This window comes from Poecilia latipinna, unplaced genomic scaffold (genome assembly GCF_001443285.1).
Source record: "Poecilia latipinna isolate Pla-1442-1.1 unplaced genomic scaffold, P_latipinna-1.0 Scaffold503, whole genome shotgun sequence".
NCBI lineage: Eukaryota > Metazoa > Chordata > Actinopteri > Cyprinodontiformes > Poeciliidae > Poecilia > Poecilia latipinna.
In genome coordinates this window covers 70,725-96,949 of record NW_015113119.1, presented here as the reverse complement: position 1 = coordinate 96,949, position 26,225 = coordinate 70,725, and the positions used below count along the sequence as shown (strand labels likewise).

Here is a 26,225-nt window from a genome sequence, read left to right as displayed (position 1 = left end):
AAGCACCAGACTGAAGACTTTTGTCATCTAGTTTTTGGCATTCTCTCATTCTGTTAATTTAAACAGGGTGGCAACTCCTTCAATGTTTTTTATGCCTGAGTGTTGTTAGACTGACCAACAAGAGGTCTTTAGTAGCCTCTGTTCACAAACCAGGGAAAATAGAAAAAAAAAGCTTCTTTCTTTACATCAAAATAAGAGTCTGAAGAATTTATAAAAAGGGTGTCAAGTTTAAGACCCTCTATCTATAATATCTCATTTTATCTCGAGTGTTTGAGAGAGCAAACTGTCGAACAAACAATTGTTGTTGTGCTTGTATTGCTAACAGAAATTAGCCATGGGGCACAACGGTTAGCATATGTAAATTGTATTCCACACGTAGTGTGTGATGTCATTCCCAAATCAGAGATCCGGCTGTGGTCAGAGATGGAAAGCCACCAATCACAAACATTTCTATCCCCATGTGAGGCTTCTAGCTAAACTATATCCATCTTAGCTTTCGCTGCTAGCTTGTTTAACCACCGCTGTTTGACGTGTTGCTATAATCTTAGAAGATAGTTTCAAACTACCCTATGTCAGATCATTCGGCAAAGTTGCTTTTAAGTTTAGCCGAACAAAAACTGTGACAGCTTAACAGGACGAGAACCAAAACACTAAATAATGTGTCTCAGATGTCTGAGAGGTCAAGCGTCATTTCTACGAAGTGATTCCATTAAAAAAACAACTAAGTCTGACACACAGCAGCTTTTAACTCTGTGGAAAAAACTCTCCATAGACCCTTTAAGAGGAAAAAAAAAATTGACGTAATGTGACCCAACTCTGGATTAGTAAGAGTTCTCTTCCTGGCATTACGTCACTTTTACAAGCAAATAAACAATCCTACGGGTAACATAAAAACTGTGTTTTGAAGGTTCCATGAGAAAAGAAAAGAAAAAAAAAACCCTAGCTTCTCTTGCTAATTGTTTTATTGACACAAAAAACACTTCCAAGGGATGAGCTAATGACCTGGAGAAGTGCTTATAATAAAATCAGAAGCTAACTCTCGTCTCAGTAGTTTGAGGACGTGTGATGCAAATGAATGAGCCTTGTTATCAGGTCCATTTCCATGGAAAGATATCCACCGTGGAGTTTTTGCTTAAAAAAAAAAAAAAAAAACTGCATTCCAGATGTTTAACTCCAGTTGACTGGAGTCGTTTAGGTTAACCTTTCTGCCACAGGAGCAGACATTCAATTAGTGGATTTCACACTTTGGTCATGGCGACACTGTGGTCTCGGTTTTGGTTTCAATCAGCCGCCGGTCGGGTCCCAGGTCTCATTCCCGTCTGTAGACCCGTAGGTATTAGGGAGTCAAAGAAGTGCTTGATATTTAGCTGAAATCATTCACTCAAAATAGTCTCCCATCCCGGAATCGTGCACTGACCAGCCCCTATAAACGTAACCAAGATCCTGGACTTGTGACAAAAGCTTTCCCTTAAAATTCAAAGAGGCACAAAGAAGCAGATGATGCGGTTTGTTTGAACAGGATCGCAGTTAAAAATCTGTTTGTTTCATGGGTTTTATTTTTTTTTGTAAAGTGTAGTCAAAGCAACGCTGACTGCATCATCTGCACCAAGCAAAGGAGGAGGTTGGTAATCCTTTTTCCTTGCTTTGAAGAAGGAGAAGAAGAAGATAAAATTGACTTTTCCGACGCATCTGCAGTTCCAGGCTGCTGCTGGAGAGAGAGAAATGTGTGTCTTTGTGCTTTTCTTGCGGGTTAGGTGGAGGAGGGCTTTGGGATTTTTAATGGACCAAACACGGAGCCTTGAAGAACCACGTGAAAGGAGAAGAAGATAAAATGGACTCTTCCAATTGGATTCACACAACTAGGCTGCTGATTGAAAGATAGAAATGCGTGTATTTATCCTTTTTTTTTTTTTTCTTTTTTTTTTGCAGGTTAAGTGAAGAAAAGCTTTGGGATTTCTAATGGGCCAAACACAGAACCTTGAGGAACAACAGGCAATCTCAAATTTCTCCCAGCTACTGACCGTGCTATCTTTAACCGAGATTTTAATCTCAGGCTCGACTAGCTGAATGCTCTCCTTTAAGTAAAGAAATCACAAATAGGTTGTAACTAATTACTGTTACAAGCGCAAGACCACACTTTTACTGCTGCAGCGCTTTAATTTCACAGCTGCAAACGTGACAACAACAAAACAATTACAGTTTTTTAAGCACGCTTAAAAAACAAGAAGGGACATTAGGGACAGACTTTCCCCTGAAGCCATAGCAGAGCAGCAACCTTAAACCATTAATATGCCTTATGACACATGCAGGTGTTTGAGGATAAAGACGCTTTTCCTGGAAGGCATCACTTAAAAAAAAAAAAAGACAAAAAGATTTGCTTGTTTTATAGCTTAAATAATAGCTGATAAATTAGTAGCTTCCCGTTGCCTTGTTAGGGGTTTCGTCTAATGAGGCAACCTGAGAAAGTACAAAAAGCTGTTTTCAAACGAGGATTTTCATTTACCGAGAGAAGAGAGTCTTTGTGCCGTGTGAAAAAAAGAAATTGCCCTGTAAACTTAATAACTAGTTGCGCTGTACTCAGCATCAACAGCCCGTTCAAGGTCATGCCACTGCATCTCAATTAGATTTATGTCCAGACCTCAACTTGGCCACTCCACCTTCCTTTTTTTTTTTTCCTTTCACCATTTATATGTGGTGTGTTTTGGATCATTGTCCTACTTCACAACCCAAGTTTTCCTCTGCTTAAGGTCAGAAACTTCACATTTTCCTTTGGAGCGTCCTGGTAGAGAGGAAAATTTGCGGTTCTATCAGCTGTTGCAAGTCGATCGCAACCCCAGACAATCACATTGCCACCGCCATGTCTGACTGTTGACGTGATGTTCGCTTCCTGTCGGATGTAATCCAGTCTTATCCGTCCACAGAGTATTCTCTCAAAAAAAAAAAGTCTCGGAGATTGTGACCCTGTTTGGGAAATGTGAGACGAGTCTTTGTGATCTTTAGGGTCAGCGGCAGTTTTCACTTTGCAACTTTTCAGTGGGTGACATTTTTGCCCAGTCTCCTTTTTCTGTTTTGTTGTTGTTAAATCGTGACCGGGGGCAGCTGATTAGCATCTCAAAAGCTCACATGATACCTAAACTACGACCCCGAATTCCAGAGGCTTTGAAAGACAAGGTTCCCAGACAGAGAGCAGGACCAATGAGCAGAGAGAGAGAAGGAGGAAGTTCAAATCGTTTCTCCAATCGAACAAAGGGTCATAACCCCAACTTCAACGTCTCTCTGCCTGGATTTCTGACCGTACAGCCAGACAGAGATCAGCAGTACTAACAGGACGTATTACTGTGGCATATTGTCTCTGCTGCCTGGATATTGAGCTATTAGCATGTTGTAGCAGTCATGAGATCGTCATACAGCAACAACCTTCAGTCAGAAGCTCCCTCAGGTTCATAGCAAGTCTTGCTACCTACATCAACACCATCCACAACAACTCTTTGAAGACACTTGGACCAGATTTGAATTACAACAACATTTCATTTCCCATTGGGACAAATCAGGTGTTCTTGAAATGAATTGACTGACCTTAACTGAGAGAAGAGAGGTCCAGTTTCTTTAATCTAGGGGTCTGGCATTAATCAGGTCTGGGTGTGGCTACTTAAATTAAACTCCAAAGATCTTTTCCGCTTCATAAATGAAATAATCATTCGAACATTGCATCTTGAATATACTCACTCACCATGTCTTTGTATGATATTAAAATTAGCTTGATATTTGAAATATTTAATGTGACACACAAAAAAAGCAAAAACGGTCTAAACCTGAAGACTTTTTCATAACAATGTTATTTGATTGTCGGAATAAATTCAATTGATTTAAGTTGACTTTGGACTAAATCACATATAGACTCGATATATATGAACTGCCGCTGACCCTATATATATATATATATATATATATATATATATATATATATATATATATATATATATATATATATATATATATTTAAAAATGTTCTTTGCATTTAAAATACACATCTTTTACTTTTGTTCAAAGACTATATCATTTTTTTTGTTTGTTTATATCTATGTGTTTTACTTTATGACAGCACACAAGGGAAAATAATACGAGTCGGCAAATATAAAGATTTCCTATTTATGATTATCGGAATCGTTTCCAATCGTCCTGATTTGTATCGTTCCCGTTAAACCCTAAAGCGTTTCTGATGGATCCGTAAGTTTAGCCTTTGCATTGTTTGGCACCGCATCAGTTCGCTCGGCTTTCCTGCCACGCGTTTCCCTTCAAAATCCCGCAGCCAGCACAGTGGAGACACTGAGGCATAAAAATACCATATCTACGCCGATTGAAAGCTACAAGGGATTAAAAAAAAGAGGAGAGGTCTATATTGTTGCCACAAACGGAAAGTTAAAGAAGAAGTTTGGAAACATTTCCCTTCAGACGCGCATACTTACGTGGAACAGTGAGGAACGAGACGCCCTCTGATCCCTGCGAAGGCTCAAAGTTCTTCTCCACTTTCTCTGTTTGAATTAAAAGTGTCGGGTTTGACGACCGGGACTTGGTTATGGCGTGACTTTTCTCGTCGTCAGGCTGTCTTCATCCTCCTCCACGTTTTGTCCGCGGCTCGCTGAAGAATGAATGGCTCGGTCCGCCTCCTGTCTGTCCAGCCAGACTCTGCTGACTGACTGGGTGACCCGGCAGAGCCCTCCCCCCCATCCACCAGCCTCTGGATCCGGATCCCTCGTCAATAGAGGATCTATTTAATGTCGCTACAAGGCGCCGACATAAAATGTTTGTGTTCCTTCAGTTTAACAGGATTCCGTTTTGTTACTTCTGAAAATGGAGGAATAATAACAGAACTAAGTGTTGCTAAAAGGCAGATTTGCGTACTAACTGGTCGTTACATTTACTTGAGTAACGTTTTGGGAAAAAAGTATTTTTGAAGTGTATTTTTTTTACAATGTTGTTCTTTTTACTTTAGCTCTAGTAATTTTATTATGGAGTATCGTTACTCTGAATTGAGTGTCCAAAGTGTGGCCCGGGGGCCATTTGTGGCCCTTGAAATGATCTTGATCTTGTTTGGCCCCTGACCCCAACTCAGGATTGGTCAAAAAAAAAAAAAGGTCAACCATATACAGATTTTTTAAAAGTTGTGTTTATTGTTGAGCAGGTAAAACTGATAAGAAAAATAAATAAATAAATACAAGAAATAGCTCAATCCACTCATTTTTGCACTTTTTCATTTTTTTATTTTTTGTTACATTTTAGCATTAGATATCCCACTGTGGTAAAATATGACCAACGTATGCTGCTGTAGCCATTTTTGTAAAGCATTTGTCATTAAGAAATTAGTTTCTCTTTAATGAAAGATAACATGTATTGGAGAATAGCAGCAGCGCTTGCACCAGAATAGTCAGATAACAGCTGGTTATAGTTTGTTGAAGGGTTTCATTTAAGCCCACCATGACTGTCTTTAGTGTAAATTTGTAGAGTTAGCAAGCAGAAAACAAACTATGAGATTCGTATATGCATTTTGGGTTGATACATGTCAACTCAGATTCACCTTTAAGTGTAATTTGATGACTGAGTCCATAATCAAATTACAGCTTATATCAACTCACTTTGCTGATTTTTTTTTGTTTTGTTTTTTTAAACAGTTGTTCAAAAAAGGTGACTCATCACCAGATTTAGTTTGCGTGTGAAACGAGAAGGCCTTCATGCCGCTCTCTAAATCCGTCTTTTAACCTCCTTCCTATTGGGAAGCCAGCAGCTGAGGAACAGCGGCGGCGTTCAGTGCAGATTGTTCACATGCTGAAGGTTCCTTCGACTGACGTCCAACATGTCTGCCAAACTTCGCTTTGTTTCCTCAAGTGTTTATGGCTCCACCGTCTTCCATCCTCTACTTTGGCCTAATTCAATAGAATTATGTGACGGAAAAATTGGAGGTCGGCACCGGCTCGGGTAATAAGAATGGTGCGAAACAAAAACTTTTGTGCTTCCAGCTACCGTTTACACGGCCGTGAAGGAGAGTTGAGTGGACTATTTTGAGAGTGTTGAGACTAGGAGGGGAGCAACTGGTGCCAGGCCTCCCAGTGCCCTCTTATTCCTGCTTGTCGGTCAGTGGGGTTTGAATGCTGTGTAAACACAAGGGAAGTCTCATGACTCGATCAGGGAGTTTCTGCATAAACACATGTTGGTATTGTCAGGAACAACAGCCTTGATGTTATCAGAAGTTCCTGGGATCATTGTTACTCCGACTGACCTTCGGCTCGAGAGTCAGAGCGGAACAACAGTGGTCTCCAGTGAAAGTACTTCGGCTCACACAGACGACGAATCAGTCATCTGTGTGAGATCTGAGTGGACTTTGAATCTCTGGGCTGCAGTGATTTACCCAGAATGCCCAGGAAAATGCCTTCAGATTTTCCCTATAGCTGCAGTATGTAACTTTAGTTTAAAAAAAAGACAGAAATTGTTATACATATTTGTTGAAACCGTCACCATATTGTGACGGTACAGTACGGGACAGATAATCTGTGGGAAAAAAATTGAGTTTGTCCGCCTTGCTAACAGGAAGCAACCAATCAGAGGCTGGAGGCGGGTCTTAGCACAGTCAATCGTGCCATGTGCGTGCTGCTAAATTAGGATGGTGCAACTCATTACATGTTTTTTTCATGTCGATAAAGAAAAAGACAAAAACCTTAAAATGTTTCCCAAAAGAAAGTCAGTTCTTTCAAAACTAGAGCACTGGTTTAGAAAAACCATGTCCATTTAAAATTTGAGTTTGAAAAAAAAAAAACCCATAATGTGTCATAAAGGCAGGAAGATTTTATACCGACTGTGAAGCATGGAGACGGAGGAGTAATGACTTGGAAAAGCTGCCAAGATGTTTTTGTCAAACAAATAACACGGTCATGTGTTTTTGCTCATCTGGTGTCTGCATATGCCTGGTGATGAACAGACTGGTGTCTCCTGCCATCCTGACAAGAGACACCTTAAAAAACCCGCCTCCTTCGCCGTTCATTGTCTGCCGGGCTCCTGAACATTCCCGGCTCTTTCTCTCTGGTTGCCCCCAATTGTTGTAAAAGAGCCGTCAAGGACTTCCGTCTTTACGAGGTGCGATGAGCAGTCGGATCTCCTTTCAAGGACGGAGGTTCAACACATTCCTGACTGGTCGGTCGGCCTGATTTGAATCTGTTTTCACAGGCAGGCGGCGCAGACAGACGCCATCTTGTTTGGAATTCCAGTCCCTCTTCACCGCCGACCGAGGCCTTCACTGCGGACATACCAGAAGGGGTTTCAAGGATGGCAGCCGCTTGTCCGTCCTTCGTATGGCGTTCTTAAAATATAATCGCTGCTACTCTGTAGCAACTTTTACAGATTTCTGCTGTTTTCAGATCTGAAACAGATCAGATAAAAATAACCTGAGACACGGAAAGCAGTTTTCAACGATGGCATTGCTTAAGCAAAAAACTATCCAAACAAACATAATTTTATGTGAAAAAGCAACTGACTCCTATTTTTTAGATAGTTGACTTCAATTATCCAAATTTTTTGGTTCCAACCTGGCCTGGTAAAAACCAGTCACTTCTTCCACGGTTTGCTTCGTACAGGGCGTCTATTGAGAACCGATTGCTTGTTTTTACAGCATTTTACCCAATTGCTGCAATAATAGTTGTTACTAAAGAAGCTACCAGCAGAGGGCGCTCGAGGATCAGAATTCGTCCAAAAAGAGACAGAAATAAACAGCTAGCTGAAGCTAGCATAAGAGCACTTTCGGATGTTTCTTAGAAGAATAAGAACATAGCGATCGCTAACGTTTGGGTGTGACGCAAGTATGCTGGAGGGTCTTAGCGCTGTCAATCACTCTTGTTTTCACCCTCCTCCTGCTCACTTTTTGCCAAGCTACAGCTGGCTCACCAAAGTTAGCACAGCGACCACAGCAGCAGATGAATGCTTTTCCTGAGTTGTTTTTCTACCATGCCATTGTGCAGAGTGATTGACAGCGCTAAGACCCTCCTCCTGGCTCTGATCGGTTGTTTTTGACCAGGAGTGGTAAAGTTTTGCAGGCTGTAATTATATCACTTGTAGAAGGTGGAGGAGATTGATTTTTTTTTTCCCACAGACAAACCATCTCCTTCCATAGCATCATGACATGGTGATAGTTTTAATTGACATGGGGTTTCTTTTTTTTTTTTTTTGTAAAAGTTTCATACTGCAGCTTTAATGGCAGCAAAAACGGATTAATTGATCACATGAAATTTACCTTTAAGTCTGTATAGGTGTCTTTCCCAACGACCTCTTGAGCCAGATTGGGGGCGACATTAGAGTCAGGCATCGCTGACTCAGCCTGAGAGTCACCGGGCCGCATCAAGTGTGAAAAAAAGAGTTGGGCCATGACACCACCATGGTAATAACACGGGCAGGAACGGCGTAACTCGGCGAGGAGGGGCGAGTCTGCAGACGAGCTGAGAAAGTGTCAGGCTTTGGTTTAACATGGACAGAACGTCTAATTAAATGAAATATTTCCCCATCCTGAAATTCAGAGTTTTGATTGTAGAGTAAACTAACAGGGGAGGCGGGTGGCAAATTTATAACCTCAGCTACGTACTGAGGACTTTCTCAGAAACATAAAATAATCATGTGGTGTTCTCATATTCAGAAACGAGTAAGCCAAGCGAGAGAGTCTGGAGAGTTTTAAAGAAAAAAGAAACAAAAACATTTTACTCCTGAAAAGCATTAAAGAGTCATAGAAAAAACTGAAACTAGAACTGTTTAAAGATTAAGCGAATACATGTGCATGACCATATGGTCTGACTGTCACTAAATAAATAATTCAGCAAATTGTGATCTAAAATCTCAAAAGCCACATTAGGTTTAAAGCTCATTCTGGCCTGAAGAGACTAACAGGGTTTGTAATGTCCCGTTTTCTGTAGAGTTACACGGTTCAAAATGTCAACAAGTCAATAATCAAGAAGTGTTAGAAAGCTGTTTCTTAATCTTAGCTATATTAATGGGATCTAGCTAAGGCCTCTGATTTTGTTACATTAAATTGATCAGATTTTTTTTTTAATTCTCATTTGATAAGATTTTATTGATTAGATATATTTCATTTCTTCTATGATTTTACTGATGCTGCTACATTAGCCACTACTGCCATGGAGAATACCTGCATTTTTTTGTGACATAAAATGGTCAAAAATATATTTGCTAAATTAATTGGAAAATAGATCAGACACTGAAATGAAATAATCTTCATTGGTGTAGACAGAGAATGTGCATAGGACAAAATGAAACGTGTTAATATCGTTTTTGGAACATTGCTGTGATGTAGCAAATTTTAATAACCTTGTCCTGGAATGTAAAAAAAAAAAAAAAAATCTTTGGTGGAAAATAATTGTACACAAACAGACACAGTAAAAAAAAAGGTAGACTTTAATCAATTACACAATATAAATAATATATTAATCTGGCCTGCCATATTTGTTTTATTTGTTCATTTTAATTTAATTTCACATCTGAGTTCTGCAAAATGAGAGAAGTTGGGACAACAGCAACACAAACTAAAGGAACAGTACAAAGAAACAAAGCAACATCAAACTTCCCTTATATATACAGATGTATATATAAAATACATCTTGCAACTAACATAAAATACTCAGAACACAGGATAAATAATTTCTTTTTACAGCATTTTTTTAGATTAGGTTAGCTTTAAGGAGCTACTTTAAAATGAGCATTTCAGGTATAAATCACTTCTGTTGACATTCATCCATCAGATAATTAACGGCTGACGACATCACATTCGTCTGGATCATGAGAAAAATGACGTGCAAAAACCAAGCAGAAAGCATCGGAGACTCTCATACATGTCATGTTGTACGGACATCAGAAACGTAAAAAAAAAAAAAAAAAGTTCATAAAAACATTATTAATGTTCCCTGCTGTTAACATTCACAGGTAAAATGAACCAAGTGCAAATAGGATCCTTCATAATGCCTCCATGTTGTCTCCATCTAAGCCCACGGCCCCCAGGCTCCGGTGGGGCCCGGGTCACATTGGGGGTCGTCGTCGGGGTAGTTTATGGGGAGCGCGGTTTTCTGGTGCTCTTGGAGTCTGGTGAGGAGGTAATCCACCACGTCAGGGAACTGGGCCGACACCTCGTTCCTCTCCTCGGGATCTTTTTCCACGTCGAACAGCATGATGGGCTTCAGCGGGCCGAGCTTAGGGACCCCAGAGTTTGACCCGTTGTAGCCGGGTCGGGGGAACCAAACCTCGCAGCCTGGGGAGGTAACGAGGTAGAGGACATGCTAGTAGCAGCTAAACGTGTTATACACTTAAAAAAAAAAAAAAACAAAAAAAAAAAAACTCAATCTTACCAAGTATTTTTGGTCTAGTTTCTACTGCTAACTTCTTATTACAGTTGAAATAAGATAAAACTAACGTAAAAGTAACTTTTCAGCAAGAAATAGGTCAATAAGAAGTATTTTTTCATAAATATTAAAGAATTATTTACTTAAAACAAGTCACTGAAAGGTTATCTATGAGTCAATTTGATCTTATTTCAAGTGTACTAACTAATTAGGACTAGAAACTAGACCAACAATACTTGGTAATGCATTATATGTGTTTTAATGCAAGATCCTCTCAATAAGCTTCAGTATTTACACATTTTGGCTAATCGTAGCATCTTAGAAGCAAGTTAGCTTCTATAACCTTCCGACTGTCCTGAAGTTGCTAATAAAGCAAGCTAGCATTAGCTTGACATCTAATATTAGCTATGAAGCTACAGAGCTGGAGGACCTGCCAGGTTGTTACAATGTTTACAACACAAAGTCGTTCACTGTGGAACTTTTTCTGATGTAACGTCATTTGATCTTTACCTACGTTTCACTTTTTAAACACATTGTTTATAAAGACTGATGAGGTGGTCCTGCACTTATTTTTTCCCCTCTGTAGTTGGTGGTGAAAAAAATAATTGATGTTCGTTGTTCTCCTTGTAAACTGCTTTTTAAGGAGTCAGACGTTTGGACAGTTTCCTTATCAGCAGGTCTGACAAGGTTACAAGATGTTCTCACAGAATGTGACAGAAACCAGATTAGAAAAGACACAATGTAAAAAAAACAACAAACTCCCCAGCAAATATATCTCCATTTAACACTGTTTTCTCAGAGTTTCCCATTACAGGTCAGTTAGAATTACCACAAAAGTATTTTTATTTGCTAAATGTCAGAAGAATGAGAAAGAGAGATTTGGTTAAATAAATATTTTCAATAAAAATGTTGAAATGAAATTCCATCGTTTTCCAGAATCCTGCATAGCACAAATCCGGGACAAACTTCCAGAAAACTGGAAAACTGCTGAAACGCTGAGTTCCACCTGAAGTGTTTACTTTGACAGTGACTGGAACATCGATCAACATATGTGCTGCGTATTGATGATGGTATTTGATTAAATGTAATATTTGCTTGTTTTGTATGATGTTACTCTGGTGCAAAGCACTTCGAACTGCCTTGTTGCTGAAATTTGCTGTACAGATAAACTTGACTAGTTTAAAACATGTCAGGAAGGAAAATAAGGATCGTTGTGCCAACACTTTCACCCACAAAAGGCCGAGTTTTCTACCAGAAATGAGTGAACATGAAACGTAAATGCCAGTACAGACGCTCTACTTGTGTCCGACTTTCTGCCTTCACTTAGACTAAACGTGTCATTACCGGTGACAAAGAATACTGACCTGGGTATCCAGTCAGCAGCTTCCAGTTTGAGGATCGGATGGCGGCGTGAATGGACACATTGAAGCCGAACTTGGCCCAGCGGTCTTCAGCGACCCCCCGGGCCAGAGTTAACTGACTCTGGTTGCCAGGACCTGCGGGGAGAAGACAACAGAGCTGATACTTCACTTCATCCACCTTCCAAAAACAAAAAGAAAAAAAAACATTCGAAAACGCTGACCCAGAGGATATCAGACCACCGGCAGACACAAAGCCCCTTCTGTGGGTGTCTGTGTTAATCCAGACGGCACGGAAGAATGGCACCGAAGCTGAGCGCATGCCTGAACGTCGCAGTCGGTATCGAATGAAGGCGTCAAAATAAATAGACAGAAAAAAAGGAGGGGGGGGGGGGACGGGTGACGAAGAATCAGCAGAGGAAAAGCAAAGTGGTTTAAAACAAACAAAGCTTATTGAAATCCCTCCCGTTTAAAAGGATTTGTGTTATTTTTCCACAAAGCTGATGACGTTTCCTGATGTTCCAATGAAATGTCTGTGAAAGATTAATTTTTTCCCAAAATACAACAGGAATATAGTCGAATAGTGCAGTGGGAGGGTCTTCTCAGCCTAGCTAGAGCGTAGCGAGATGCTAAGAAACATCTTTTGGTCTTCTGGAGTTCACATCCATCAACGTGTCTTCATTTACCAAAACCAGACCCGTCACAATAACAACGTTTGCTGGACGATAAATTGTCCCAGAAGTTATTGGGATAAACGATATTATTGTTTTGAGACCACTTTTAAGTAATATGATGATAGTGGTATAATAGCACAAGGACACATTCTCAAAGATCAACATGAACATTTAACACAGGAACTGGAAGACATTTTAAATATTCAACATAAATAAACAAAAAACAAATAAAACAAATTATGAAGTCTCTGTAAACAAAAAGTGTTAGTTGAGACCAGACTGAAAACTTTTGCCGTCCAGTTTAGTTAGAAAAAGAGAAAAAGTATAAATCATGCAAATGTAAATTATTGAACTAATTTCAATTGATCAGTGATTAATTCATTTATTTCTTACTGTGATAGGCCTAACCAAAACTAAAGTTCAGCTGATTTTCCTGATCTTTGCATCCTTTGGGTAACTGTAGTATCAGTCAGGAGAGGGGTACAAAAAAAATCTGCCTTTGATTCACACAGCTGTTAGTGTTCTGTTAAATGACAAATAAGGTGGGTAACATTTTAAAAACAGGGACATCTTGGGTATGTTTCTACGCTCCTCTTCATTGTTTTTAATGTATTTTTGAATTAATGGGTTGGGATTCGTTATCAAAATCAAAGGACTTGGACTTGTGAGGCAACACAATCTGATCCGGACATCCTCAGCAAGGTTACCCACACACACGTGGGCGGGCGGGCGGGCGGGCGCACGCACGCACGCACGCGCACACACACACACACACACACACACACACACACACCATCAATAAGCAATTATTTTTAATTGGTAGGCAATCTTTGACGAGAGAAATTGTAATAGGCAGGATTTTCCTCAAACTTGGAGCATTTAAATGTAGAAATCTGACAAATGGCGGTGATGTGGTCGAGTCAGCACCAGTCTTCTACGCCTGCCAAGCACAATGAGTAATTCACCATGAGTGCAGCTCCACAGATACGATGAAAAATTACAGCCGCAGTCACCAGTTGGCAACACTTTCTCCGCTTTCACGAAGCAAAAGTCAATTATTTGTCCTTGTATTGACAATGTCCAGGATTTTCAGGAACCTCCAACAGTGAGCTTTCTCAGCCGACGGGGAAAAAAATATCTCCCAGAAAGGGAGCACACATGTCTGTGATTTCCAAGAGAAGCAAGGGAAACCTGGCCTTGGAGCATTCCCAGGTTCATGCCGCTGCTGACCCCAACAATGTGCTCCTGATTAGGCAGATTTGCAAGTGATCTCAGCCTCACGGCGCTGAAAGAGCAAAGAAAAAAAAAAGAAAAAAGAAAGTTCTTCCTCGCGTTCTTTGCGTATGGACAACGCCGCAACCCACGCGAAGCCCGTCCACCGCAGTAACATGACTCGAGAGTCAAAACATTTCCGATCTCAGCGTTTCTGAACCACATGATAAAAGCTACGACATTCAGCTCTTCACTCTTCGTTGCGCAAGTGACATGCGGGCATCTTAATGGCTCTCACATGCATTCAGCCGGGCTGCTCAACGGGGAGAGGCCTGCGAACTAAACAGGCGCTGTTGCACAACGGAGTGGTATGTGCAGTGCCTTACAGAAGTATTCATAAGCCTTCAGTTTTGTTTTCAACCACAAACTTTAATGTATTTTTATTAGGATTTTAGGTGGCAGACAGAAACAGGCCCATAATTTTAAAACACAAAAACAAAGAGTAAATCCAGCTGTGAAGGCCTCAGAGGTTTCCTGGAGAACATTAGTGAACAATAAGCTAAACGGAGCTGGTGCTGCGTTCAATTCCCACTGCCCAGTTGGAAAAAACAACTGGAATGCCACCCAAAGTTGGACCCCTAACCCATACAGTTAGCATATTTAAGGCCGACTTTAGGGTTCAATATGGCCGCTTCTCGCTTCAATAGTAATATGTGTTGGAGACATGTTTATTTTACAAGACACACTCATAATAGTGCGTGTAAAGTCAATGTCACCGTAATATCCGGACTACTAAACACACCTGAATATGAGCCGCACCATCAGTAAAAGTTCTGTCCAAATTTGAACTGTGAAATTGTAGCAAAGCTTGAACAACGATGATCAAAGACTATCTACATCTGAGCTGGGGTTTCTGCTGGTTTCACCAACTCAAATTTAAGACCTTTTTAAGACCATTATGAATGAAATTTAAGACCTGCGTCACGACAAACGTACAAAGGAAAACTGCAAAGAAGCAAATTGTATCAGTTGGCAACAGAAGTGAGCAAACCAAATCCTGCTGATAAACTTTGCACTTGCCCATAATGGATGTAAAAAGGTGAGCTAATTAGCCCCTAGGGCAGGGGTGGCCAAGTCCAGTCCTCGAGAGCCACCATCCTGCAAGTTTTAGAAGTATCCTTACTCCAACAGACCGGGATCAGCTCTACAGAGGCCTGATAACGAGCCAGTCATTTGATTCAGGTGTGTTGAAGCAGGGATGCATCTGAAACTTGCAGGATGGTGGCTCTTGAGGACTGGACTTGGCCACCCCTGCCCTAGGGTATATTAGCAACTAACTACTGGTAGCCACAGCCGCAGTGAACGCAGGATCAAAGTTTTGAGTAACAGTAAAGTTATGCAAGAAAAAAGGAAACTACATAGAATATATCCAATTAAATAGTCCTGCCACAACAAAATTTAAGACCTGTGAATACCATAATTAATGCCAACTTATTGTTTTTCAATGGATTTAAGACATTTTAAGGCTTGAATTGAAGACTCTTTCAGAGTCAGCGGACACAATGTAAGCGAACTGAGCTTGAGCTATTTTGGGAAAAAAAAAAGACGAGCACGTCAAAACGATCGTCTCCAGATGTGAAAAACTGGTAGAACCCAAACACTTGCGCCTGTGGCTGCAGTGAGACGGTTCTGGAAAGTATCGACACAGGAGGACTGAACAGAAATGCACTCCAACCTACTGAGATTTTTGTTTCTCAAAGTATCTGAAGCCCATTTATCATTTCCTTCCACTTCACAGCGATGCAGACCGACTTTTCTGTTGGACTGTCACATACCGTTCCAATAAAATACATTAGACCTCGAGACAAAATTCAAGAGGAATAAACACTTTTTTTTGTGTGCAAGCAGGTGGGAACATAAATTATGTGAGCTTTACTGGTTTTGATTTGTTTCCTGGTGCTTGAGCTCACGCTAATTTAAGGAATTTGGGCCTCCAACGGTTTTCCCCACATGTCCACGTGTTAAAATCATTCCACGGATGGGCTTGGGAAGACGATACGCTCTTCTAGACCCACGGCAGACGCTCTGCGAGAGGAGGAGCGAGTAGAGCGAGGAATATTTTGAATCAGAGAAACAGCTAGAGGGGAAAAAGCTGAAGAGCTTTGTAGGGAAATCTGGGGGTGTTACAAGTCTTGGGTCAAGTCCAAGACTTCTCTCCCCACACCACCTCCTTTGTGCCTCTCCCAACAATTGAGAGCGTCGGGGACCCCTCTGTGACACATTTAGTCGACATCCCCTCTGCGAGAGCAACAGGAAAAGGAATTTTTTTCAAAGCCAACTTGAAAGGAGGAGAGTATGTCGGGGGGGAGAAAAAAATAGAACCCTTTTCATGAATTAAACCCAAAAAAAACCAAAAGAATGACAAGAGACTGAGAGGAAAAAGGGGAAGGAACTCAAAGTGAGAAGCAGCCTCAATAGGAGAGGAATCCCAAAACCAGGAATGCTAAGAAAGGGAGGCTTGTTGTCGGTTTGGTGGCTGACAAAGATTTCAACATGAAACACGATGGCGTAAGCTTGTAAAGCTGTAGTGTTGCTCTTCGCCGCCTCAGTGATTTATATAGTAATGGTCACCAGTAAACTTTGAGGAGAATCCCAGGCACCATGGGATTTGGCTCCATTAAACGGAGTCGTCAGCAGCCGGACTTCCAACATTTTGTTCAGCCGAACTCCGGCTAATTACCGTATACGCTTGCTTTTGTAGGTTCGGCCGATTCGAGAGGTCAGGAGTTCAAGCTTTCCTCCCAAATCTTTGGAGATTGTCAGTCCAGAACGCAACAGAAAAAAAAAATCTCTTTTTTACATGTAAAGATCTGAAAAGTTTTGGAAGCAAGTACAATTTGAAAACAAGTTTTAAGCAGGTGTTAAACATACTTTTGATTAAAAATAGTTATTTTTATTGGGCTGATGAAATATTCAAATTTTTAATGTCTCCTTTTCATTACCTGCAAGTGAAAAATAAAGAGAAATAAAGGTGTTAAAACATCAGTTTTGTCTAATTAATCTATATATATTGTGATAGAGTTACTGAAATAAATTGACTTTTCAATAATCATCTAATTTATTGAATATTGAATGGGTGTGGAGTGGCAGAATCATGCTGTGGGGGTGGGGGACACTTTTCTTCCTTAGGAACAGTGAAGCCAGTCAAAGTTAATGGAAAGTAGAGTGTAGAAACACGAGAGCCACAGGTATAATTGAATGATATTGAAATTGATATTGTTTAGACATGAAAACCTTTGGCACTATAACTTTCTTCACCGGTAAAGTCAAGGAAAACTCTGTTGCTAAGCTACTAGATTTGCAACCTTCAAACCCTACTTTCCATAAAGGCCCAAGCAAATGTTCTCACTAATCCCTTGTTTTCCACAAGCCGCTCGAAAACAGCCCCGTGTCAAAACAGCTCGGCGAGATATATTGGTGTGGGTGTGTTGTTCAAATTACAATCCGCAACGCAGAGCTGAGGTCACAGGAAGAGACTCGCCACCACATATTAAAAACACTGCGCTCTGGTTCATAAAGCTGTCACAAAGGATGTTACAATGATTGCAAGTTAAGGGCTAAAACCATGGGACTCATACCGTTAAGCAATGCACAAACCATCACCATCTACTTCCTGTACCCGTGGGAGCCTGTTCCAGCAGCCAGCGTGTGGAATGCCGAGGTGGGGTACACCCTGGATGTGTCTGCTACATCTTCACCTCAATTAGCTTCGCCAGCGTCCAACATTCATTTTGGATAAACAAGGAAAACATCTTTAATGAGGCAACTAACTGAAGCCCAACTAGCAGAGGGGCTTCAGTTTGACTAGCTCGCTATTAGCTTTCCTCAAGGCTCCCACATTCCAGAATGTTCAGTTGCCTCATGTCAGCTAGTAGCTAGCTACAGCTAGTAGCCAGTAGCTACTACTAGCTACTAGACAGCTAGTAGCTAGCCAGATTAAGTATTAACTTTCCTCCAGATTCCCACGGTCCAGAATGTTCCAGGGTAAAATTATCCAGAGTTCCAGTCCTAAATTTTTCTACCAGAACTCAAGATTGGATAGAAAGATTTAAAATATATGTTTTATCTAAATAAAATGTTTTATGTGATAGAGCTTAAATAAAAGCTTTCAAATTATAGCAACGCCATGTATTTTGGTGACACTAAAATTTAGATTCAAATTAGTGACGCTTTAGTGTACAAGTAAAGAAAAAAATAGACAAAATACACATGACTGAGTTGTCCTTAAAATCCTAATAAAAGAATCAACCAGCCTTTGTTCTGATCTGAATGTCAAAGTTTTTTCACAGCAACATTGTAACGCATCTGTTACAAACTTGGCTAAAAATCTACTTTTTTTTTTTTTTTTGGCAAAACTGATTTTGTAGTTCACATCTGTTCCTCCACTGACCAATTACACCCCTACTGTGGCACATCAGATTTCAGAATAACAAAAAAGGTAATAAAGAAAAAAAGCATGGTATTTTTAAATGTCGAAGGTCCAGTCTTCACCTCAAAGTCAGAAATAGCTGCCACAGACCAGAGTCCCATTAAGCCCTCCGAGATGGAGGTGGTGGTTGGGTTCACAAATTATTAAGTGGTTAAGGCAGGAGTCCACCCCTCTGTGTCTCCAGTGTGTCCTCAGTCACATGACCCTCTTCCAGGAATCCTCCCTACAATCAGAGGTTAAACAACACATGATACACCCAGCTCTAAAAACTAGCATTCACCACTGCTGGCTGATAACAATGACTAATCACAACTTCAGTAACGTTATGACTGAATAGCAACAAGAAGAGGCTCTAACAAAGTGTGAAGATGAAACATGTATCTCTTTTAAATAATCGTTTCTCTCATAAACAAGAACAAGACATCCTCTGATAGTGAACCAGATGCAGAAGGATTTAGTTTTCATCACAAACTTCTGTGTATTTCACTTGGACGTTATGTAACAGATGGAGGACAAGAATACACGGTTTTCAAACATTGTTTCTTTGCAAAAAAAAAAAAAATCTGAACAGCGGGGCAAGCATTTGTAGTCAATACTGAGCTGTGAAGTAACCGTGGGTCGTTCGGCTTCTTCTTGGAGTAACTGCGACGTTTTTTGTTTTTTTTATGGCGACCTAAAGCTACTGATGTTGCGGAAGTCTTAAGAAAAACTTGCACATTTTTTAAAGCTTTATTTATGCTATTACGTGGTCTCACAACAAAAGTTGAAATTGCTGCACATTACCTTCCCCCCAAAAAAGACAGGATTTTAACATAGTTAATATGCAAAGTACAAATAACATTCTAAGTACCTTTTTGAAGTAGCACCTTAAAAGAAATAAAACCATCTCCTGAGGAGTTTGTCAAAGTACCAAAGAAATATTCCATATTTATATTCATGGATGTTAGTATGAACCAGTACATAACACAGTACAAGCAAATCCTATAGAACTTCTCAAAATAGTTGATGCAAAAAAAAAAAAAAAAAAAAAAAAAAACAAAGGAAACCATTTAGCATCACACATGCTTTCATCTTGCAGGTTTGATTTTTCAAGAGTCACTGTGAAACAGGAAGTTAAATGAAAAGGGGGCAGTAACACTTTATCTGAAGTGGTCTTCATGAATGTTTGACTGTTTGGTAAATAATTCCACTTTTAATACACGTTTGCATTAAAAGTTGCATTGCAAGTGCATTGAAAGTGTCAACTTAGCATTATTTGCTAAATAATTACGTGTTTATGCAAAGTTGCAGTAAAACTTACATTAACTGTTCATTAATAGAATCAACTTTGCATTAAAAGTCCCAAATGACACTTCGTGACAACAGTCGTAAACATTCACAAAGACTCCTTCATGTTCATGACGAGTGCCGTGTCAGGTTTATGCACATCCAGTCAAATAAAGTGTCACCAAGGGGGCTAATGGCATTGGTCAAAATTCAGCTGAGTTGCAGTGATTGGTCAGAAAAGAAGGAAATACAGCAGACATTAAGGTATATGACTGGTCAGATTTGCGGAAGCGTGCGATGACTGGTAAAAACAGCAAGTCAGCGCAGAATTTGCGAACGATGAGTGAATTTGCGTTAATATTTGCGATCGCAACATTGCAACTTCCCGTAGGAGACTCATCCTTATTGAAACCTCACAACTTTATTCCTGTGAAAAACCAGGACTCTACTGTATCATTCTGCCCAACGTTTCCTGGTCTTTTCTTAAATACTGAAGTTTTCTTTGTTGTTGTACTGTGACAAAAATACAGTCCACAAACACACCGAACATCCTCTAATCTACAAACAAGCTTAGAGCAAACATATTTTTGTGCACTGGAAAAAGGCTTTGTCTAATATTACACAACGACATGCTTTGGGATCTGCTGCGCGAATCCAAAACTCAAACAAAGTTCCTTTGATATTCCTGCCCATGCTGGGAGGAAAGAAAACAGCAGACGTACACCGGCGGACGAGGAGAAACACGCATCCCGCACAGCGCGAACATGGGAGGGGAAAAGACGCGACAGGAGGTTTCCATCTTCTCGGCTTTATCAAGCCGCTGGCCGTCGCCCGGAGATGAATCACGACTTGGACAGCTTGAAACGGACCAGCGAAGTATTCTCCCACAGTTCGGGGATGCTCATGGTAGGTAAATTAGAGGCCGTAAATTTCTGTACTCCACGGAATCCAGCAACCTGACGAAACCTAGTCAAGCGGCGGGATTTACAGCGCAGCAGGGATATATTCTTTAGAATCATGATACCTGTCATATTCACTGTGATGTAGATCGCCGCTGGGCTGTTTTTACAGCCGCATGAGAACAAACCAGTTGTTTAAAGATGATTTTTCATGGGTACATTGCAATCAGACTCCAAAGAAAACTTGGTAGTTAGGAATTTGTGAAGGGCTATGAATAAATAATCTGGTCACCAAACGCAGAATAGCTCATGTCTCAAAATTGCTCTTTTTTTTAACCTAAATTATCCCACTTTTAAAAAATTTTATAAAAAAAAAACATTACCTCAATTAATTTATATCCTATGTGTATTTTGCACCAAACTGCATTACTGTTAAGTACAACATAACCTCAGCCCTTCATTTTCCCATATAAAAACAAATAAAGAAATCATCAATCAGCACACAGACGCATGTAAATGTCTAATTTTGTAACTGCATAAGCTGTGGGGTTTAGCTAGCATTTAGCTTTTTCTACTGTTGATTTTAGACGAGGTCCAATTTTAGGGTGTCTTAATATAGCAAGTCAAGTACTAAATCTCATTTATATAAGCTTTAAATCATAATCTACCCAAATGTTAATCGCTTTGGAAAGTTTGGCTAATGCTACTTTAATCATCTCTACAGTGGATAAAGACAATTCTACGGTCTTTATGACTTAACATTACCTTTGACTAGAGTGTGGCAAATTTGAATAAAAATGTAGGCAGTCATGGGAACACTGTTCTCATTCAACAAATTGTTTTTTTTTTTGTTTTTTGTTTTTTTGCTGAGTTTTTCACATCCCTGAGGCTAGCTAGGCTAGCATGCCTGGAGCTATTAGCATGTACCTGCTAATACAAAACTACTCTCATTATAAGGTTGTTGATCTCACATTAGGCCTCAGCTACACTATGATTACGTTTTTAAAACATTTTTTTCCCTTTGTTGTGAAAAATATTTGCACAATCAATTAAAAAACATGACAAAGTAATACCTGCGATACGACAGCAGGAGGCGATAAAATTAACAACGACGTCAAAACAACAAACATCTGAGCGACTAAAGCAGCCCTAGGCTGCAGCTTGTGTTTAGCAAGATGTTTACCCTTTCCTCAAATTCATGAACTCTTTTAGCTTAGAATTAAAGTTTAAAGGGAAAAAACAAAAGAAGTCTGTGGAAAAAATCTGTTTATTGCTTCGTAATTGTTGTGGCTTCTAGCAGGGAAAGTACTTGTGTGCAAGTAGGAAAATGGGACCCTTATGTCAATGTTTCCAATAATCGATATATTCAGCATAGGTGTGCACAACACATACTTTTTTTTTTTAAATCTCCCCTTAGGGAAACATTTTTCTCAGCTCTGCAAAAAAAATATATTTGTTGAAAGAGGATCAGGGCTTCTATAAACCCCCAAAGACCTGAATTTTTTTAATTCATACTTTGCGTTTTTAAGTTGCCCACAGTATTAAGGGTTTTTTTTTTTAACGCTGTTCAGGTAAGGCAGGTGTTTTTAATCTCCTTAACTCAAGACAATTAGAAGATTGGAGAAAACGAACAATCAAGGAGCCAAGACCAAGTGCTTCCCTACTGGCCAAAGAGGGATGTTAAAATAAAATGGAAAAGAAAGTTGACTTTGTCATTCTTAAATGTATGGATTTGTTTTGTTTTTTTTCTTTGTTTTTTTAGACCAAAAAAAAATAACAGTCCGTTCAGACAATGGGTCCTCATAATTGGTCCGGACGGAAGAAGGAACTTACATGGAGCGAGGTCAGAATACAAAGGGTCGATGTTGTGTAGCAGCTCCTGTCTGGGCGAGGCGAAGCCTTTGCTGCAAAAAAAAAAAAGGAAAGAAAAAAGAAAAGGGGGGCGTTACTGTTGAACACATGGACACACGCACACACACACACACAGAGGGATGGTGACGTCTGACTCATGCACAGTGAAAACCCCGCTGGGATCTGTAAATGTGAACCAGCTGGCTGCCGTTTGCCAGCCTCTGACCGCAGTCCACCGCCGAGAAAACGCTCCCCTCGCGTTCACCACACGCTCTGATAACACAACTAAAATAACTCTGGCTCTTCTGCTGCCTGCTGCTCGGTTCCTGTCCTGCCGTTAGCCGACAGGTCGGCCTCCTGGAGGCGAGTGGAGATGTACGGCGTTGTCGTGGCAGTGTGCTGATTCGGTCCATCAGAGACCCAATAAATGATCATGACTGCATGTCAGTTAGCATAATTATTTGTCCTGTTTTTTCTCTCTCAGTTTTTTACTTTTATTGTCTGCTCGAAATAAATCAATAACAATACATATCGTGAAGGACACATGATCAACATAGATAAATAATACATCTGAAAGAATATTGAATAATTTTATTGAACTCCGATTCTGGGAGATGTGGGCAGAGGAAAGGCTTTAGTTCATCAACCTCTCAAAACTAGCTAAGCACGGCTGGTGTCATCAACTAACTCACTCACTCTTTGGTTACCTAGCAACAACCTGTTGATTGACTAGCGCAGCAGCAGGTTCATGTTTCCCCATCGCAGCTCATAACTGTTTAAAAATAAACGACGACGATGTGGATGAAACAGCAAAGGCCACGCACCAATTTGGCAGAATTTCAGACATTTAAAACAAAATCATCGATGTCGACTGATTTGAAAGTCTTATGTCACGATATGTTTCTCGGCCCTAAAATAGGCCGAGGGCAAACGCAGCTCCTTGAAATGAAAAGGGTCGCTAATGTCTGGTTTGGAGCAAAAACAAGGGAATTTTGAAAACGGGGGAAATACTTTTTCACAGGGCTGCAGCGTCTCGGTCAGACAGGACTCGCTGACAGTTTGCCAAACTCACACGGAAAGTACGTCTGTGGTCTGCGAGCGGCCGCATGCGACCCCTCCGCGCTGTAATCGCTCCTTTACAAAGTTCCATAAAACACGGGGGGGAAAAACCCATCCAGCTACGAAAGTAATTCAATCGATTAGCTCTGTTGACACAGCGTCCGCATGGACAGAGGGGCAGCACCTGATGGTCTTCCACACGTTGAAGCCGTCCAGAGGCTTTGTGCCGCCAGTGCTGCCACCCGCCAGGCCGACCAGGGTGGGCAGCCAGTCGGAGACGTGGATGAGCTCCCGGCTGACGGTTCCGGGTTTTTCCAGCAGCGGGCCAGCAACGAACCCCACTGCCCGCACGCCCCCCTCCCACAGCGACAGCTTCCTCCCACGCAGCGGCCAGTTGCTGCCAGCGTACACCGTCTGGCCTCCGTTATCTGGCGGAGAAAAATAGAGAAATCTGGTCAAAAGAAAAGCAGATTTCAGCTTCGAAGGCTAAACAAAAGTCTTCACACCTCTTTAAGTTTTTATGTTGTGCTAAAAACCACACAGTTGGATGCGTTTTATTAGTATTTTTTTTTTTTTGGTTTTTATTGTGAAGTAGAAAAAAAATGGAAATTATCTCACTTCAATTTATCACAATTAATTGATTTATGCTACCTTTTATATTCTTGATTTTATGTTTGGGTCTTTGTGACACATTTGTGATTTTAATGTCCGTAATGTCGCTATATAGACAAATTTTACTTACTCACTCACATGCTGATTCTGATTTTGACGATACTGATGTTTTTTTTTTTATATTTATTTTGTAGCACACAGGTTGTCATCATCGCATTACGTGGGTCCGGTATAAACACGCTTCCCCAGCCAGGGATCCCCTTTCAGTAGCAGGGTGTCATGCAAGTCCAGGAAGTAGCCTGTGTCAAACTGTTCTGGAAAATCTCACTCCTTAATGCCTTTCCAAGCTGCTCTGGCGCTCTGCGGGCCTGTTCGCTCTTTTCCTCCGCGCCGGTTTGGCCGCGGCTCTCCCTCGCCGAAAGAGGCGGACGTCTTACAGTAAAACGGCAGAGCGAGTTCAGGGCTCATTTACTTCCTGTTAGTCATGACACGCAGAAGCCAAGCACAACAGCGCGACCTTGGAGCCTTGGAGATGGATAAAACTTTTCACCGGGGGAGAGGGGAAGTGTTTCATGAAATATAAAAGGTTGCATCACTGATTATCCACACACTGCTACGTGTGTTGTTTTTTTTTTGACTGTAAGCATTTGCAGTGTTTCCGACCAGCAGTGAGGCGCTGCTGCTGCTGTCAGAGCCAACCATATGCGTGGAAGAAACAATGAAACGGGACCACCTACTGCATCCAACCTCACGTTTTCACTATCAAAGCATTGTTCCTGTTTTCTAATTAGCCATTAAAAAGCATGAACGCCACTAAAAATAACCCTCAAAGTGGTTGCCTACTTCAGATGCTAACCATTAGATGTTCCACATGTGGAAAACTGTGAGCGGCTACATGTTTGGATGACCAGATGATGTTCTCTCATAAATTTCTTTCAGATGGAGAACTGTCAAAAGGCCAGGGACTTTGACTGGCCCCAAGAAGCACAGCGACATGCTGCCCTCTAGTGGAACACCAGGGTATTAAAGATAAGAACAGGTTAAGATCAGCTTGATTTTTGTTCTTTTCTTTGGCAGAGATGCAAATATTTTAGTCTCTAGAAGGGAAAAACCGGTCTATCTATCTATCTATCTATCTATTCTACTACTTTTCTAAAGTAGATATTTGTCTAAAATTTGTCTTCTTTTTTTTTTTTTTTCAATAATCGTGCAATATTTGCAAGTTTTATTTGACTGTCCTGGGGGCAAAATGGCTCTTTAGGTTGTAAAGGTTACAGATAGTTATGTTATGTAACTCTACGACAGTGAAGTAAAAGTAAAATAATAGCTGTTTTTGTTGTTTGTTTTAACAGATAATTACTAGAAAGTGTGCTGTGTATTTGTGTTTGGTTCTGTGGATTAGCGTGTGGTTGTGTACCTGTGGAGAACACGAGGACCGTGTTGTCCCAAAGCCCTTCCTGCTGCAAAGCCAGGCTGATGTTGCCCACGGCCTCGTCCATGGCCGACACCATGCCGGCGTACAGCCTGCGATGACGGTCCTCAATGAAACTGTAGGGGGCCAAGTAACGCTCCGGTACCTGCAGGGGTGAATGAACCGCCTGCAGCGCCACGTACAGGAACAGTGGCTGTGACAACAGGGGGGGGGGGGGGGATATTTCATATGCAAGGCAGGGAAACTAAATTTAAAAAAAAAAGATGTGTGTGTGCATCACCTTGCTGGAGTTGTGTTTCTTGATGACACTGACAGCTCTCTGACTGAACAGCTCAGTGGAATAGTCTCCTTTATACGCGGCGGCCACCTCCTCTCCGTCCCTGAGGTCCAGTGCGCAGCGCGTCAGGTTCAGAGGAGCGATGTCATAGCAACGCTCGTGAGTGAAGTAGTCCTCACTTCCCGTCAGGTAACCTGCGACGCAAAGGTCACGACTTCAAACCCGCGGCCATGAAACTTTTTTCTTCCCCCCTCAAAATCACTTCCTTACCAGTATTTGTGTTACAATATCATCATATTATGCTATAAATGTTTACAATGTTGAAGTGATTCGAGGAATTTTGCAGTTTGCGGAGATATAGCGAGCGGAGTGTTTATTCGACTGTTATATCCACTCCGACCACTAGATGTCAGTGACACACAAACCCTTAGAAGGCAGCGCATGTTTTGGATGGGTCCCTGGTTCTGCACACCTGAATCCAATTATGACTTGTTACCAGGCCTCAGAAGAGCTTTGTATATTTCTGTTTTTTTCTTTTCTTTTTGGCTTCATAATGTTTGATAACAAAAATTAAAACTTCTCAATGTTTGACATTGTCTAGCAAAAATGTTTTTACATCAGGCTACAATAAAATGTTCAGTTCCAGTGGTATCAATGACATCAGCAGTGATGTGAAATCGGTGCTTCGCTAATCCTCCTGGAATCAGTTCTGAT

General features: G+C 40.8%; 2 protein-coding genes across 3 annotated transcripts in view; both read right to left on the bottom strand.

Annotated features, from left to right (window-relative positions):
* Positions 1-4,710, bottom strand: part of lhfpl2a (LHFPL tetraspan subfamily member 2a) — a 46,331-nt gene extending 41,621 nt beyond the window's left edge. Inside the window, exon 1 of the mRNA XM_015040261.1 lies at positions 4,467-4,710. The gene's annotated coding sequence lies outside the window, so the exon portion shown is untranslated. The remainder of the gene's footprint in view (positions 1-4,466) is intronic.
* Positions 4,711-9,702: 4,992 nt separating this feature from the next.
* arsb (arylsulfatase B) overlaps positions 9,703-26,225 on the bottom strand; it is a 21,138-nt gene continuing 4,615 nt past the window's right edge. The window contains exons 2-7 of one of the 2 annotated variants that reach the window (XM_015040258.1): positions 25,515-25,705; positions 25,220-25,427; positions 23,375-23,618; positions 22,114-22,184; positions 11,747-11,878; positions 9,703-10,291 (exon numbers count right to left, since the gene is read on the bottom strand). In XM_015040258.1, the coding sequence (XP_014895744.1) occupies positions 10,026-10,291; positions 11,747-11,878; positions 22,114-22,184; positions 23,375-23,618; positions 25,220-25,427; positions 25,515-25,705 (1,112 nt within the window). In that variant the 3' untranslated portion in view covers positions 9,703-10,025. Of the gene's footprint in view, positions 10,292-11,746; positions 11,879-11,964; positions 12,065-22,113; positions 22,185-23,374; positions 23,619-25,219; positions 25,428-25,514; positions 25,706-26,225 lie in introns of those variants that run through there. The other variant, XM_015040259.1, reaches the window with a different exon arrangement.